Source organism: Lissotriton vulgaris, chromosome 2_1, assembly GCF_964263255.1.
Source record: "Lissotriton vulgaris chromosome 2_1, aLisVul1.2, whole genome shotgun sequence".
NCBI lineage: Eukaryota > Metazoa > Chordata > Amphibia > Caudata > Salamandridae > Lissotriton > Lissotriton vulgaris.
In genome coordinates, this window is record NC_141687.1 from 1,214,173,049 (window position 1) to 1,214,188,217 (window position 15,169).

The window sequence follows — 15,169 nt, forward strand, 5'->3', positions numbered from 1 at the left end:
ATATGACTGTACTTTGACACTTCTTGTTTTTATTGATTTACTCCACTATATTGAAGTTGTAATATTGCTCTCCACCTTTAGTAACTGCACAACATTGACTACCAGAGAATGTTATAGCATTTTTAATAAATAGAAAGTAATGCTGAATTTAAATGTCCTTTAATTAATATCAGTAAACCGCCATTAAAATAATTCAGGCGACAAGTTAGCGTTAGTAGGCCTCAGCCTGCTGCCACTGACATCCATTTTAAAGTTGATGAAGAGAATGCACAATTCATTGTTTTGTCAAAGAAGATTTTCATACGTGCAGGTTTTCCCTCCTGTTTTTTTCCGTTGCAGAAAATAAAAGAAATAGAATTCCTTATGTAGTGATGTTTATTTTGTTCAGTTGAAATGTATTAATTTGTGTTTCCGACTGGGAAGTCATGTGCTAAGTGTTTCTATGTGCAACACATTCAAGGTCCTTTAACCGGGTCGGATCTAGACAATGCACTGTGCATTCTTTTTACATCTTGTGCACGACACATCAATATATATTTATATTTCTCATTTCCTAAATTTAGTTATGCAGGAAAACAGGTGTTCCTAAATGTCTCTTGTTTAATGCATCATGATTGTACTAATGATAATTAACCTATTATCTCACTTCATACAATGTTAAGAGTGTCTGAAAACCTAAAATATTTTCCCTTTTTGGGATGTGTGCATGACTTTTTTCACGTTCTGAACTGTGCAGACTCCATATTAGTCTATTTGATTTATACTTAGACCTTTCTTGCCTTACAAACTGCAGCCTCTATGTCATTTTTGTACTGATTTATACTTTGACTTTTCTTGACTTGTGAACTGAGCAGATGTATGCTAGGCATATGCTCTACTATATTTTGGTTCTGGCTATTTACTTACTTTGGAGGGCAACCTTGTGTTATTTATTACCTCTCGCAATTGACTTTATTTTATGCATTACTGATGCTGATTTGAATTTGACTCACCAACTAATTTTGTCTTCTGTATTGACTCTTAAATTTAAATAAACATTTATGGTTTTGACTTTGAATTGTGTCTTAAGGGTTTTGTTACTATCCTAGGATGGCAGACCTGTGGAACTCGCATGGCCCTGATCTTGCATCTCAACCCTACATTTTAGTTAAAGCGCTGACACATATATTTCAAGTATGTAGAATTACTGTTAGGAGTAGTAGCTTTATATATTTCTATATAGCTTACCTTGATTATATTTTGGTAGTCATTATTGTGAAGTCAATACACGAACAAGTCAATATTGTAGACTTCAATATTGTTACATACAAATGACTGTATTATAAGCATTTACAGTGAAATGCCATCAAGAGACAAGAAGTTTTTCCAAAGATTTTTTTAACCCATCAAGGAAGGAAATTGTGTAATTTCTAGGGGTGGGCATAACTCATGCAGGTTGCTGTAGTGTAATTATGTGAAATTACAGCATAATTTCACGAGGAGAAAAACCCTGCACCCTCTTATACAAAATGAAGCCGATCATGAATTTTGGTCCAAGAAAATAGTGCTAAGTGCGACAGAACATAAACAGCAGAAGTCACAGACATGCACGCTCTGTTCCTATGTTCTTAGGTAAGCATTTGCACCTGCTGGTATGAAATCAGATGTAATCGCATAATTTTTGGTAATTGTTTGTTATAAGGGTAATGCAAAATTATCAAATTCACTCCAATTACTCCCGCTTAATTAAACTTTTTGCCCAGGCCTAGTGATTTGTTGATGCCAAATAATCCCAATTCTTAGAAATTAGAACAACAGGAGCTTGCTGCCATGATGGAAGCAGTAGTCAGCATTTAAAGTTTTATTAACATGGATCAACAAGTTTACACCAAATTAACAGTTAAAGTTAATGAGCTGTCAGAGTTAAGTTGTGGCGAGGACCCGTCTCTACTTTCGGGTTATGATAGATGTCTTAACCTCTTCCATTGTAACATACACATGATCAGTTAAATGTTAGATGTTGGAGACAGCACCTCTTTTTAGTGGTAATTTCATCAAAGTGATTATGCACACCTAATAAAAGCCCAATACAAATTGGAAAACTGTTACTACCACATCTAGACACTAATGAGGTATTTCCCCCATTCAAGTCCCTTCCTATTCTTTATAAAATTGGTGCCAATTATTCCCGATTATTTCCTTCTATAAGTGATCCCATCAACAGTCACAACGAACCTTTTGTAATGGGCCCTGCAGAAACACAACTTCATTAATCTAGGCAATTCCAAACATTTAGCAACTTCCTCTTTGTATTACGGCATTCTCCTATACACCACCTACTTTATTCTTGGTGGAAACAAGATGATTCAGTTGCAACACCCTCTGGAATGGTTTTTAACTTATGACAGTATCGCGTAGAACAGGCTTCTGCTAGTAGCTTGTGAGACACTTGTAGATTTCCAGCTAACTGTAGGTAGCTCTACTGTGTGCAGCTCAGTATACTAAATTAGAATCTTTTGATTGGCTAAATGTATCTATACTAGAATGGAAAACATAGATTGGAAATATATGCACTTTCAAGACGCATACATTGATATTTGGAAACAGATATTTGAATTTGCAAAATATATTTAAAGCTGATATTTGATTGATATATAATGCAGTGTTGGAGCAACCTATCACTCATAGTATTACCCTGGTGCCAGGGGCAAATCATCCATAGTTGTTATGTATTATCCTTGTATAGGCATTCCAAATTTATGAAGCCTTTTACCCATTACTACTGGCAATCGAATTGATTCACTGAAGGGATCACTACTGGCAATCTTCCATGAGGTAGGCACTAATGAAGTCTTGTCTGATGTGGTCGCTGTTACCACGCTAATAATATTAGCTACTTCGAATGATTTTCAATGACCGAGGATAGCTCTATTACAATACAGGTAATAGATCCCTTTTCAATCATTTAATGACATCCAACTGAGATACAGTTTTATCTATAATCTCAGGATATTCTGTGAGCCTTGTCACTTCATCTCACCTAACTGTATGCCTTTCAGTTCTTTGTAAGAGACAACAAGGTTCTGAATTCATATCCGAGAAGCACTAGGTGGTTCAGCAGAGACATAGAAGAGTTGAAACAAGATCATTGTTACCTTGAACATCAAAGAGGCAAGTCTCATAAAAGGATGATAAAGGACGATACAGGCTACACTGGAAGAGTTAACATAAAGCCATCAAGAATAGAACAGACATTCATTAATAAATGTTTCCTCAACTCACCCAATCGAACACAGGGGCGGCTCCTCCGTTATGGCGGAGTAGTGTTGCCCAGTGCTGAAAGCCAGCAGAGGCAAAGAAGCCAGGACAAAAATAAAATGATAATAAAACATTTTTACTATCATTTTAATTTTAGCCCTGCAGGCTGCGAGGGAGGGGTGGGCCTCCCATCCTGACACTGCAGCTGCATCACCAGGGAGGAGGGGGGGAGTAGTGGGTACTGCCAAGTGCTCATGACAGTTTGGCTGGCCCTTTGGGGCCAGCCAAACCGTCAGGCACACTTAGCCTTTCTCCACCTAGCTGTGTTGTACGGCTGGGTGGAGAAACCAACAAAGGTTCCCACTCTATGGGGTCAATTACGATGACGATCGGACAATGTCTGCCCGCCACAGTAACAGAATGCGGTACCATCCGCAAGGGGTGCGGCGGTCGCCGCACCTGCAATCAGGATGACACCGCCACCGCCCCCCAACCCCCCAACTACCTGGAGGCCTACTATGGGCTACCGTTGGCAAAGACTGCATGCCTTTCCATAACGGCAACGCCGCCATGGAAAGGCACATCTCTGCCCGCATTCTAATATGGATGGCGGTGTCTTGCAGACACCGCCACCATGCTAGACCCCTTTTCCGCCCGGTCGACTCGTCGACGGGCGGAAATGCGGCGGACGGTCTTCCCGTCCGCCGCGCACACCTCACCATACTAATAGGCCCCTACGTCTGAGCGCCCAACTGAGACAGTCAGATTAATCCCAGTGCTGCTCACATGCTAGGAATAGCGTTCCCAGCAGGTGAGCAGTGCTAGGGCTGGGAGCCTGCACAGTGTGCAGCAGGCTCCTGCCAAGAATGCAAGGATCGGGAGCAATGTGGCAGCCGTTGGAGCAGGTAAATGTTCTTTTTTTTAATACATGATTGTTGTTGTGTTTACCTCCCCCACCCTACCACAACATATTACAAGTGGCTGCTACTGAACAAATTTAAAAGAAAAGGAGTCCCTGAGCAAAAGGATATCTTTTAAGTCGTAGTACAGCCAGCCAATCAGATATTGTGGAAGGCAGTAATCGGCCAAAAAATAACCCTGAGATCAAATTAGAACTATCTTCGCTCTCTAAATTTAAAGATTATAACTAATGTCAGTTTGACAACTCTGTATAGGGTACAATGAATTCATGTAACAATTAAGAACAATATACTATGAAAAACAGTTAAAACCATCAGTTTATTTCTTAAAAATTTTATAACAAATCACGGCTTAAAAAACAATACATAATTCAGACATTCCATCAAAAATTATTCACAATGCACAATAAAAAAAACAAGAGTCGACGCGGCGCTTCGGTGTCTTATGGAGATTCTTCAGGACGTTTTTTTTTAAATCACTCGAGTATTGAGGGATTTAAGGTAAAATAATACACATGGATGATACGGCTTCTTGCTCTGTTAGTGGCGTATCCTGCAGCTTTGATGATGGTTTTTTTTCAAATTTCCACCTGGGTATACGCGTTTCATTAACGTGGATAATTGCTGTACCAAGGGTGACCACCGTATGAATAATAGGATCAGACACAATTGTGCTCTTTTTGAAATGATGAATATAATCCCATCATGGACTCATTTGTAAGGGAAGTCTTAAGACTGCTGAACAAATAAAAGAGGGAACGTCTTAATACTTGCTTCCTCTGCCGTTTTGTTTATCTTCGTACTACGGCATTTAATCTTCTTATAACGCAGCGGCCTCCCTGTCACCGGATCTTGGTACAGCTTTCTGGTGTACTTCCCTTACAAATGACTCCATGATGGGATTATATTCATCATTTCAAAAAGAGCACAATTGTGCCTGATCCTATTACTCATACGGTGGTCACCCTTGGTACAGCAATTATCCACGTTAATGAAACGCTTATACCCAGGTGGAAATTTTAAAAAACCATCATTAAAACTGCAGGATACGCAGCTAACAGAGCAAGAAGCCGTATCATCAATGTGTATTCTTTTCCCTTAAATCCCTCAATACTCGAGTGATTTTTAAAAAAACGTCCTGAAGAAGGTGTGCTCATCTCCATAAGACACCGAAACGCTGCGTCGACTCTTGTTTTTTTTATTGTGCATTGTGAATAATTTTTGATGGAATGTCTGAATTGTGTATTGTTTTTTAAGCTGTGATTTGTTATACAATTTTTAAGAAATAAACTGATGGTTTTAACTGTTTTTCATAGTATATTGTTCTTAATTGTTACATGAATTCATTGTACCCTATACAGAGTTCCCAAACTGATGTTAGTTATAATCTTTAAATTTAGAGAGCGAAGATAGTTCTAATTTGATCTCAGGGTTATTTTTGGGTCGATTACTGCCTTCCACAATATCTGTTTGGCTGGCTGTACTACGACTTAAAAGATATCCTTTTGCTCAGGGACTCCTTTTCTTTTAAACTTGTTCACCCTGTCCCTTATTGGTTCTGAGGGTACCTCCCTTTTTTGGTTTTTGCTACTGAGCAAACACAGGAAACCCCTACCAAAGAACCCAAACACTCTGAGAAGTAACCCCTGCATGACCAGACAAAAACACTTAGATATTTTCAATTTCATTGAATATGAAGCTCTAAGATCTGCAACGCCATGTACAATATGGGACTATTTTCCTTACCTACCCATTTCCATCAATACTATGATTTAAAGCTTTTGCTTCACTCTGGACCATTGCAAACATTGTGTCACTAATCCTAGATACCACATTAACATTGTCCATTAAACCTATGGACCCATGATCAGCTTTGTGCTTCAAACAACTTCTTTCCTCCATTGTGGTGAATGTATATAAAATCGAACTATCACTGCCTTCGCATATGGAGTTGTTATAGGACATCTTTAAAACATCATCCTCTCCCTCAAAATATCTGCAGACGGAAAGACCTTGGTCAACTCAAAAAAGTCTATTCCCAAAATGTTAACTCATGAGATATTTAGACTTTCAAAATATTCGATACACTCATGTTTGAGAATGGAATCATTTATAATCATTTGATTAGGCTACAAATGGGCACAACACATTTACTGTCAGGTATCACACGCACCCACACGGTGCAATAGAGACAGTATGACTATACACCATTTAATAACTGTCAACTCACACCAGCCAGTATCCTGTATGTTGCATCACATATAGACTAATCCTTCCATATACAATGCATGGTATTACATTAATTATCAGCCCCATGCAAGGAAAGTACCTTTGGTGTACACTGTGGTCTGTCATTATTTCTATTGGGCAACTGGATTGAAATAACTTCCCACTCACTAATCCTTTGTGGGCATTTTCTACCTCATGTCAAACGCTTCAGTGGTATGAATTCAGCACCCACCAACATTCCCAATTCCATTTCCCATTCTTTCAGTGATGGGGCTTCTATACTCTTCCAACACATTGCCCTCTGCCGCTTAGGCAACAACGCAGAAAGATCCACACAACGACTTGTGACTTCTTCGATCTCAACCTGGGTAGTAAAATCAACAAGTAAGTTGGATGGCCTGCTTTACTTATAGACTTGCAACTTGATCAATGCAATGTAAATTCCAATCCAGTAGGGAAGTACCCTTATGCAACCCCAAAACATGTGCAGCAGGTCGGCTTCCTTATGAACGGGAACTTATGGCTTCCTCTCCAAAAGTTAACTGAAGCACTGGTGATTACTCAAAGCGTACAGTGACATTCCAAGACTTGCAACCCACCACAAGTGAAGTGAACAGAAGAGGTACCTGAACATGGTCCTCTCATCAGGACTGGGACTGCCTCAAGTGCAGCTAGCAGCAGCAACCCCTCAAGGAGATATAGAACATCACTTACCTGTGAAAGAGAAAAACATATTGTCAGTTAAAAGAAAGGTTGGGATAGAGCAAAGGATGAACAAAAGAAAAGGTAGGATGGGGTATTGCTGAGAAGACAGGGGTTGGTGAATAAAATAAACACATAATAATCGAAGAGAAGAAAGACAAAAAATACAACTGTTAGTTCCAGATTTACTAAGGATTTGTGCCATAGAAAATTGAAATAAAGTAACACATTGGTATCAGTTTCCAGAGCAGAAGATATTTTGTGCTGTAATGGTTCTTAGTTCATTGATTTCTGTTAATTTTGCATAGATTGCAAAGGGGCAATAATGGGTCATTACTAGAGTGAATCAGTGAAAACACACATAGGTTTTGATGCAAAGATGGAACAACTAAGATTTTTAAAAAGCTGGGCTTTGTGTCAAAAACTAGTGCTTCCTGGAAGCAGGCGTTAACAAGGAGAAATGTTTTCATGTGTTACACAGTGACAACACCACAAAACGACTCCACACTGTTGTAGTAAAATAGTATCTCTTTTACTTTTTCAAACAAGACCAAAACAACAAAAATCCAATCAATGGTTTATGAATTATGACTGCTCAAAATTATGGATGCAGTGTTGAAAACACATGCGCTTCTAGTAGGTCATTTACAGTAAAACTGGAGAAATGATGAAGATCCAAGCAGAGGACCAGCGCTAAGGCAGGGAATGTGAGCCTGGGGCATGTTCTGCACCCAGGGTGTAATGCAGCCTGGGTGCAGAACATGCAAAGTGTGAATGACGGTTTGGCCTGCCCGAGAGTGCCGGTCAAAGTGTCATTGCACACCTTGGAGTGGGCAAACCACTCCTCCCCCGCCCTGTTCTGGCAGTCCAGCCCGCCCGCACCAGGAAAGGAAAACTAAAATGATAATAAAGCTAGGTATTATCATTTTAGTTTTCTTTAACTACTGCTCACAGAGCAGTGGGGCAACACTCCTCCCCCTTAGCGAAGGAGCCGCCACTGTTCATGGGCCTCAGTGCACTCTTTCTGGGGGGGGGAAGCTGTGGGTCAAGTGCATCGTGTATGCAGCTTGCGGTGTCGGGATCGCCTCCTTTGGGCAGGCATTTGGGGCACTGCAGCAGCAGTAATGGCTGCCTTGGTGGCCTGGAGGAAGCGAACAGACGAGCAGTCTCCCTTAATTGATCCTGCACTGTGATTGGACCTTCATCTTGGGGTTACCGCCGATGTATCCCGAGCACGCCGGGCTGTTGTTATATTGAGGCAGACAGATGAGGCAATCTCCACGGCGATCTCAGTCAACTTACAGGCAAGCAGTTGCATGAACCCTGGTATGATGCCCTGGACTGGTTTTGGGTGATCTCAGCAGGGTAGGGCTCTGGGAGAGCCAGGTTCAGTAAAGAGCATTTGTAGAAGCAAAGTCTATGATGGCCGTGAGACTTCTTGAACATGGGGCAAACCAACAAGCCCTCTGAGTTACTTAAGTTGTCTTTCTAGAGGATGCAGAGAGCAGATCCAGTCCTTCTCATTGTCAAGCAAAAGGCAGCAGACCAAAACAGCAGGGCAATTTGCAAAGTTACAGTCTCTCTTACAGCACAGCAGGCAGCAAGCTGACACAGCAGAGCAGTTATCAAAGTAGGAGTCCCTCTTGCAACGAGGCTCCTCTTCCTGAAAGACTGTCCTCAGGTCAGAAGAGTGAACTGAGTACATGGTGTCAGAGGTCCAGTACGTATACTCATTTTAGCCTTTGAAGTAGAAAGACTTCGAAGAAAGGTATTTGTACCACATACGGCCATGCCCTTCTTTGCCCTGGTTCCAGACTCACTGCAGGGGGGGGTATGAAGCCCTTTATGTGGGGACAGGCCCTAGCCCTTTAAGGTAGAAGTGTCAGCCCCTCCCACACATCCTGCTCAGGCTTATCCATCAACATGCAGATGGCAACTCAGGCACAACTATCCTTCCTTTGTGGGTGTCAGTCTAGATGGAATGCAGAAAGCCAGCTGTCAGCCAGTATGAGTATTGTAGAGGCAGGCAGAAGGCACTAAGGCATTCAAGTAAAAAAATGCAACCTTTCTAAAAGTGGTACAGAAGGGGTTGGTAATGGAGGGAGCATCCGAACCAATCAAACACTCACACCCAGTCAAAAGATCTGGGTTTAATCCATCACCGTTCTTTAGCCCACTCTGCCACCCCAGTTCAGACATGGCAGTTCAGGCTGGACTGTTCCCATGAGGCACAGGGTCAGACTGATTTGCATATAGCCATGTCTGAACTGGGGTGGCAGAGTGGGCTTAAGAAAGGTGATGGATTAAACCCAGATCCTTTGACTGGGTGTGAGTGTTTGATTGATTCAGATGCTCCGTCCATCACCACCCCTTTTTGTACCACTTTTGGCCGCCATAAGTGTGGCAGGGAATGCTCAGACGTGAGTCCCTTGCTCACTTTGCCACTGGATTCAAGCAAGCCAGGCTGAAGACGGCTGGAATGCCAGAAACCGGTCCTCGGAAGCTTGTTTCCGGTCCAGGGAAGACATGGCTTGGCAGTTCGGGCTGGACTGTTCCCATGAGGCACAGGGTCAGACTGATTTGCATATAGCCATGTCTGAACTGGGGTGGCAGAGTGGGCTTAAGAAAGGTGATGGATTAAACCCAGATCCTTTGACTGGGTGTGAGTGTTTGATTGATTCAGATGCTCCGTCCATCACCACCCCTTTTTGTACCACTTTTGGCCGCCATAAGTGTGGCAGGGAATGCTCAGACGTGAGTCCCTTGCTCACTTTGCCACTGGATTCAAGCAAGCCAGGCTGAAGACGGCTGGAATGCCAGAAACAGGTCCTCGGAAGCTTGTTTCCGGTCCAGGGAAGACATGGCTTGGCAGTTCGGGCTGGACTGTTCCCATGAGGCACAGGGTCAGACTGATTTGCATATAGCCATGTCTGAACTGGGGTGGCAGAGTGGGCTAAAGAAAGGTGATGGATTAAACCCAGATCCTTTGACTGGATGTGAGTTTTTGATTGATTCAGATGCTCCGTCCATCACCACCCCTTTTTGTACCACCTTTCTAAAAGTAGCATTTTTAGACCTGAAATTTAAAATCCAACTTCTCTAAAATATATGTTTTTAAAGTATGACTCCAGGGACACCAAACTTACTTTTCCTATATTTTTCCAATTTTAAGTTACATTTGTTAAAGGTTACAGAGCAGCTCCAATGTCACCCTATGGGAGAAATAGGCCTTGCAGTAGTGAAAGTTGAATTGAAGAGTATTTCACTACCAGGACATGTAAAACTTAAGAGTACATTTCATAACTTTTAAGAACACTGAACTCTGCCAATTGCTATCCAGGGGCTAGGGGTGACCTATATGTCTTAAAAGGGAAAGTCTGGTCCTGGCAAGTAGGTGAAATTACCAGGTCGAAATGGCAGTTTAAAACTGCACACGCAGGCTTTGCAGTGGCAGGGCTGAGGCATAGTTAAAGTGCTCTTTAGGTGGGTGGCACAACCAGTGTTACAGGCCCACTAGTAGCATTTGAATTATAGGCCCTGGGCACAGGTAGTGCACTTTAGTAGGGACCTATAAGTAAACCAAATATGCCACTCATGCATGCCAATTTTCATCGCATTTGAGATACAGAGCACGTGCACTTTAGCACTGGTCAGCAATGGTAAAGTGATCAGAGTCCTAAAGTCAACAAAAACTAAGTCAAAAACTGGAGGTTAGAAAGCAAAAAGTCAGGGTAAACCACACCAACGATACCAGGTCTAACACTTACAACAATAGGATGGCCCTTATGTGCTTCAAATATTATAACACATTGACTGTATTGTGCCATGCCCTACCAGACAGATTCAAGGGTACCATAAACAAATTACACTATTTTACCCTAAAATTTACCAAATGTGTACCCCATTGCCAGAGAGTATCAGAAAGTCACTTCACCTAGGGCACCAGAACACCCTGCATCGCTCATACATAATGCATGCACACAAGTTCACATAGATGCAAAGATACTGAGAATTAATTGGAACAGACAGGTGCATGTAAGCTATTTTGTGGAGTTGACTGCAGCCTTTTGAGCCAATTCTGAGTGGACCAGTGGCTCCGCACCAGGGATCACTGGGTGCGGGAACATAGGACCCAGCTTTAACAGGTGCAACTGTGCACCTGGTAACCTTGGGGTAAGGTGGGGCAGGAGCTAATGGTGCAAGTTCAATATGCCCGTACCTCCAACCTCTAGACAATGCTTCACCAAGGGAGACTACAGGTTTTCTTGTCCAGGACACCTTCCCCGACCAACAATCCAAGATCTGCACTCGCTTACCACTAATACTGACAACTTTCTCAAGTTATTCCACATCCTCAAGGTTATTCCTCTTTCCCAGGACAAAAACAGCTTGTGAAACTTTAGGAAAATTAGCCATCTAATACTTTCATTATGGGATGGTTAGATTTAGCTGCAGGGATACTGACCATAAACCAATATTCTGAGAACCGGATATCTCAGCACCTACATCCCACCACCTCATCTTCAGTATGCAGTTGGCTCAATTCTCAGGAAGCTTAAACTTTAGCACTAAGATGTATTGAAAAAATTGAATAAGGGATGAAGTGACTCCATAAAGTGCTAGCTTTTCCACAAATCAGAGCAAATTATCATTCAAACAAACTGGCGAGCTAGTAATTTAGAGACATGACCTGGATTAGTCATAATATACGCACAAGATGGAGGTCTTTAATGCACCTGGTGGAGTTTGTTTATTAATATTATTAATTAATAATTGTATTAGCAAAATCGAGAGCCTGATTTAGAGTTTGGCCGATATGTTACTCAATCAGAAATGTCCCAAATATCTCATCCATCTTATTGCAAGTGCAAAGGGATATAATACACTTCCAATAAGGCGGACAGAATATTATTCAAGTGTGTGAAGGAGTACTAGTCCGCTAAACTATAAACCAGGCCCATAATCCTATAGGAAAACTTTCTAAAATATATGCAAAAATACTTTAAAAACCTTGGTACATTAAAATCATTTTGAGCAGGGGCGGCTCCTCCACTAAGAGCGTATGATGCTGCGGAGCTGGGTTAGGGCGGGGTGGGGCTGGTGGCTCAAGAAGGAGGAGTGGACTGTGCGCAGGACTGCTTGGCCGGCCATCTGGCCAGCCAAGCAGTCCTGTGCACTGTGCATATTCCCCACCCAGGCTGCATGACAGCCTGGGTGGGGAACATGCGCAGGTTCCCTGTCCCAGTCTGAGCGCAAAGCCATGCCACTCAAACCAATCACAACTCTTCATTGCAGCGTTGAGTTTGGCTCAGAGGAGCCTGTGTGCTTCCGGACTCTAAAGCTACGAGGGAGAAAAGACGGAGGGGATCGGTGCATGACGGGGCAAGTGTTTTTCTTTTTGTTTTAAAGTATTTTGTCCCCGTTCCCTGCCAGCCACTGATTTTGAGTTAAAATATGCAACTTGAAGCAGAAGTTGTAACAGCCTGTACATCCCACCAACAAAGAATAGAAGGTTTCCAAACTGCCTTAGGTAAAGGGCATCATTCATCGATCAAAAGACATCAGGTTAGATATGCTGGGCAGAGTTAATTCAAATATGTATTAATTTCATCAAGAATTTCAGGGCATAATAAGGCGTGGAGTTCTACATTTTATCATTGTGGTCCTTGTCTTTGAGAATTCACAGATGTGGGAAAACGACCTCTTACATTTTGGATGATGACCACTTAGGGACAAGGGTGACCACATTCATAATCGTGGGCACCGTCATTTAAAGACCTTTAATAATTCACTATAATTCTTAGTGGGATCACCATTCACACTTAGGAGAAATCACCATTCATGCTCCTTGGGGAACTGCTATTCAAATACTTTGAATAAAGGTTTTTCTCAGACCACAAGGAATCTGCAGTGGCAGAGTAGGGGAGTCTTCATTCACAGGCACCGAGTGAGTGATCAAAATGAGAAAATTCTCAGCTGCAGACGTGGGAAATTATGTTTCACAGACCTCACAAAATTGCAATTTAAAGACCTATAGGTCTTGTCAGTCCCAATCCTGGGAAACTGCCCATCACATACCGGCAGACTTTCAATTGACTGGCTCAGAGGAATCTGCATTGACCAATGTAGTTAATCTGAAGTTCACAGACCTGGGGAATTGCCCTTTACTAACCCAAAGAATCAACACACACAGAACAAGGGGAATCTATTTTTACGTCATTGGACAATGCTTGCTCCCATTCCATCGGGCAAATCATCATGAGGTAATCACCAGTAATCAGCCTGAAGAAAAACCCTTTCAGGCACATATTGGTATCATCCCTTTGGGACCTCATGGAATAGTCAATCTCCGACCTTGAGGAATATGCATTCACAGATTTTGGGGATCACTATTTATGGATAGTTAAACGTACCCACTAGAACATGTGGAAGGAGCTTTCTTCACAGGTGTAGAAGAACTGGCATTGCCATTCAGAGAACTTTGGGACATGTATTACACAGATCTCAACTGATCTTCAGTCACAAATCCGGGGAACTGAAATTCACAGAACTGGGAATTTCATCACTTACAGGTTTGGAAACTCACTAATCCAAGACCTTGAGAGAATCATCATTTTAGGAACAGGAGGATGATTTGCCACACACAATGAATAATCATTGGCATGTTTGTTACAATAAAGTCAAAAATGAAATCTTACATTGTAGATTACTTTATTCATAACACATAGCAGGCAGGTACATAAACACAGTGTCTCAGTGGCTCTCCAAATTATCTGCTAACCATCACCCTTAAAGTCATGCCTACTACCCATTCTACATTCCATGCACACGCACCCTGCCCACCACATTCTATTACCTACTACCATTCCACACACCATGTGTAGTACACTAGACAGAACAATGTTCATGTTAGTGGGCAACCAGGTCCAAAATCAAAGCAGTTATTTCATAGAAACAACAGAGCCATTGATACTGTAGGTGGGTGCCGAACAAACGAGGCACAGTCAGTCGATAAATGTATCATTTACTGGTGTTAAAGTACAAACATTGCAACAAGTTTGCATGCCGAACAGACCATTAGATAGCAGTGGAAGGTGGGACACTCTAGAAAGCAGCAGAGAATAGGGCAAAGGATCACCCAACATCATCAGAGAGGTAGAATGAGGCAGGAGGTGGTGATTGGTAGACTAGACGTTACCGCAGCTTTTGGGGATAAATGTTAGGATGCACAGAGAAGCTAGATTGGTCAGTCTTCAGAGGTGATCGGCAGGTAGATGATTTGACAGCACATCTAAAGAGAAGCATAAAGACCTCAGAGGGATTTCCAAGGTAGAACCAAGAGAGCAAGAACCATCTCACATTTTTAGGGTAGCCTTAAATACAATTAATCTAAGAGTAACTGATTTACATAGTCAGTAGTTATCCCTAGAAATCTGGAATGTATTTGGCCATCCTGGTCCTAGGTTGGACACCCCAGGATCAAGGTATAGATATGGAGAGGGACTGAAGGCTAACGCCCAGCAGGATGTGGCACTAGATATAAAGCAGCTAGGAATAGTTATTTGACTAAAACCATGCACTTTTGCCAGTGCATCATTATTTTCAAACGAAATCCAGCAGAATGTGGTCAGAAGTAAATGGCATGTTTTAAACTTCTCAAAAAGAAGAAAAGAATGGCCATCAAATAAAATAGAACGCCCACGGAGGGACTTCTCCATCTTCAAGAATTTTCCAAAAATTAGAGAAAAGTGATCGCCTACTGCACCAAAGCAGTGAAATTGGGAAAAGTGCCAATTAATTTTCAAAGACTTACAAAAATGTCATTCTGAGCTCAGTACACACAGCTTCAGCATTCGGAGGCACAAGTGAGGAAAAAAACCATGTTCACAGATGACCTTGGATTAACTGTGTCTTGACCTAATTTTTGACCAGCATGCAGCCCAAGGCTACATTAGAAAAGAAAGATTATAAGGTGTTGTATTTCCTTCCTAATACAACATGTTCTCTCTGCATGAGGATTATTGATTGTCACATCTTTTATACCCTTACTTTGCATTCCCTTTCTGACAGATTTGCGTCTC

The 15,169-nt window shown here is 41.9% G+C and overlaps 1 protein-coding gene across 1 annotated transcript in view; it reads right to left on the reverse strand.

Annotated features, from left to right (window-relative positions):
• The window catches only part of LOC147732399 (opioid-binding protein/cell adhesion molecule-like), a 2,769,197-nt gene that overhangs the window by 2,381,399 nt on the left and 372,629 nt on the right, over positions 1–15,169 (reverse strand). Inside the window, exon 2 of the mRNA XM_086956934.1 lies at positions 7,013–7,100. Within this exon, the coding sequence (XP_086813060.1) occupies positions 7,013–7,031 (19 nt within the window). The 5' untranslated portion in view covers positions 7,032–7,100. The remainder of the gene's footprint in view (positions 1–7,012; positions 7,101–15,169) is intronic.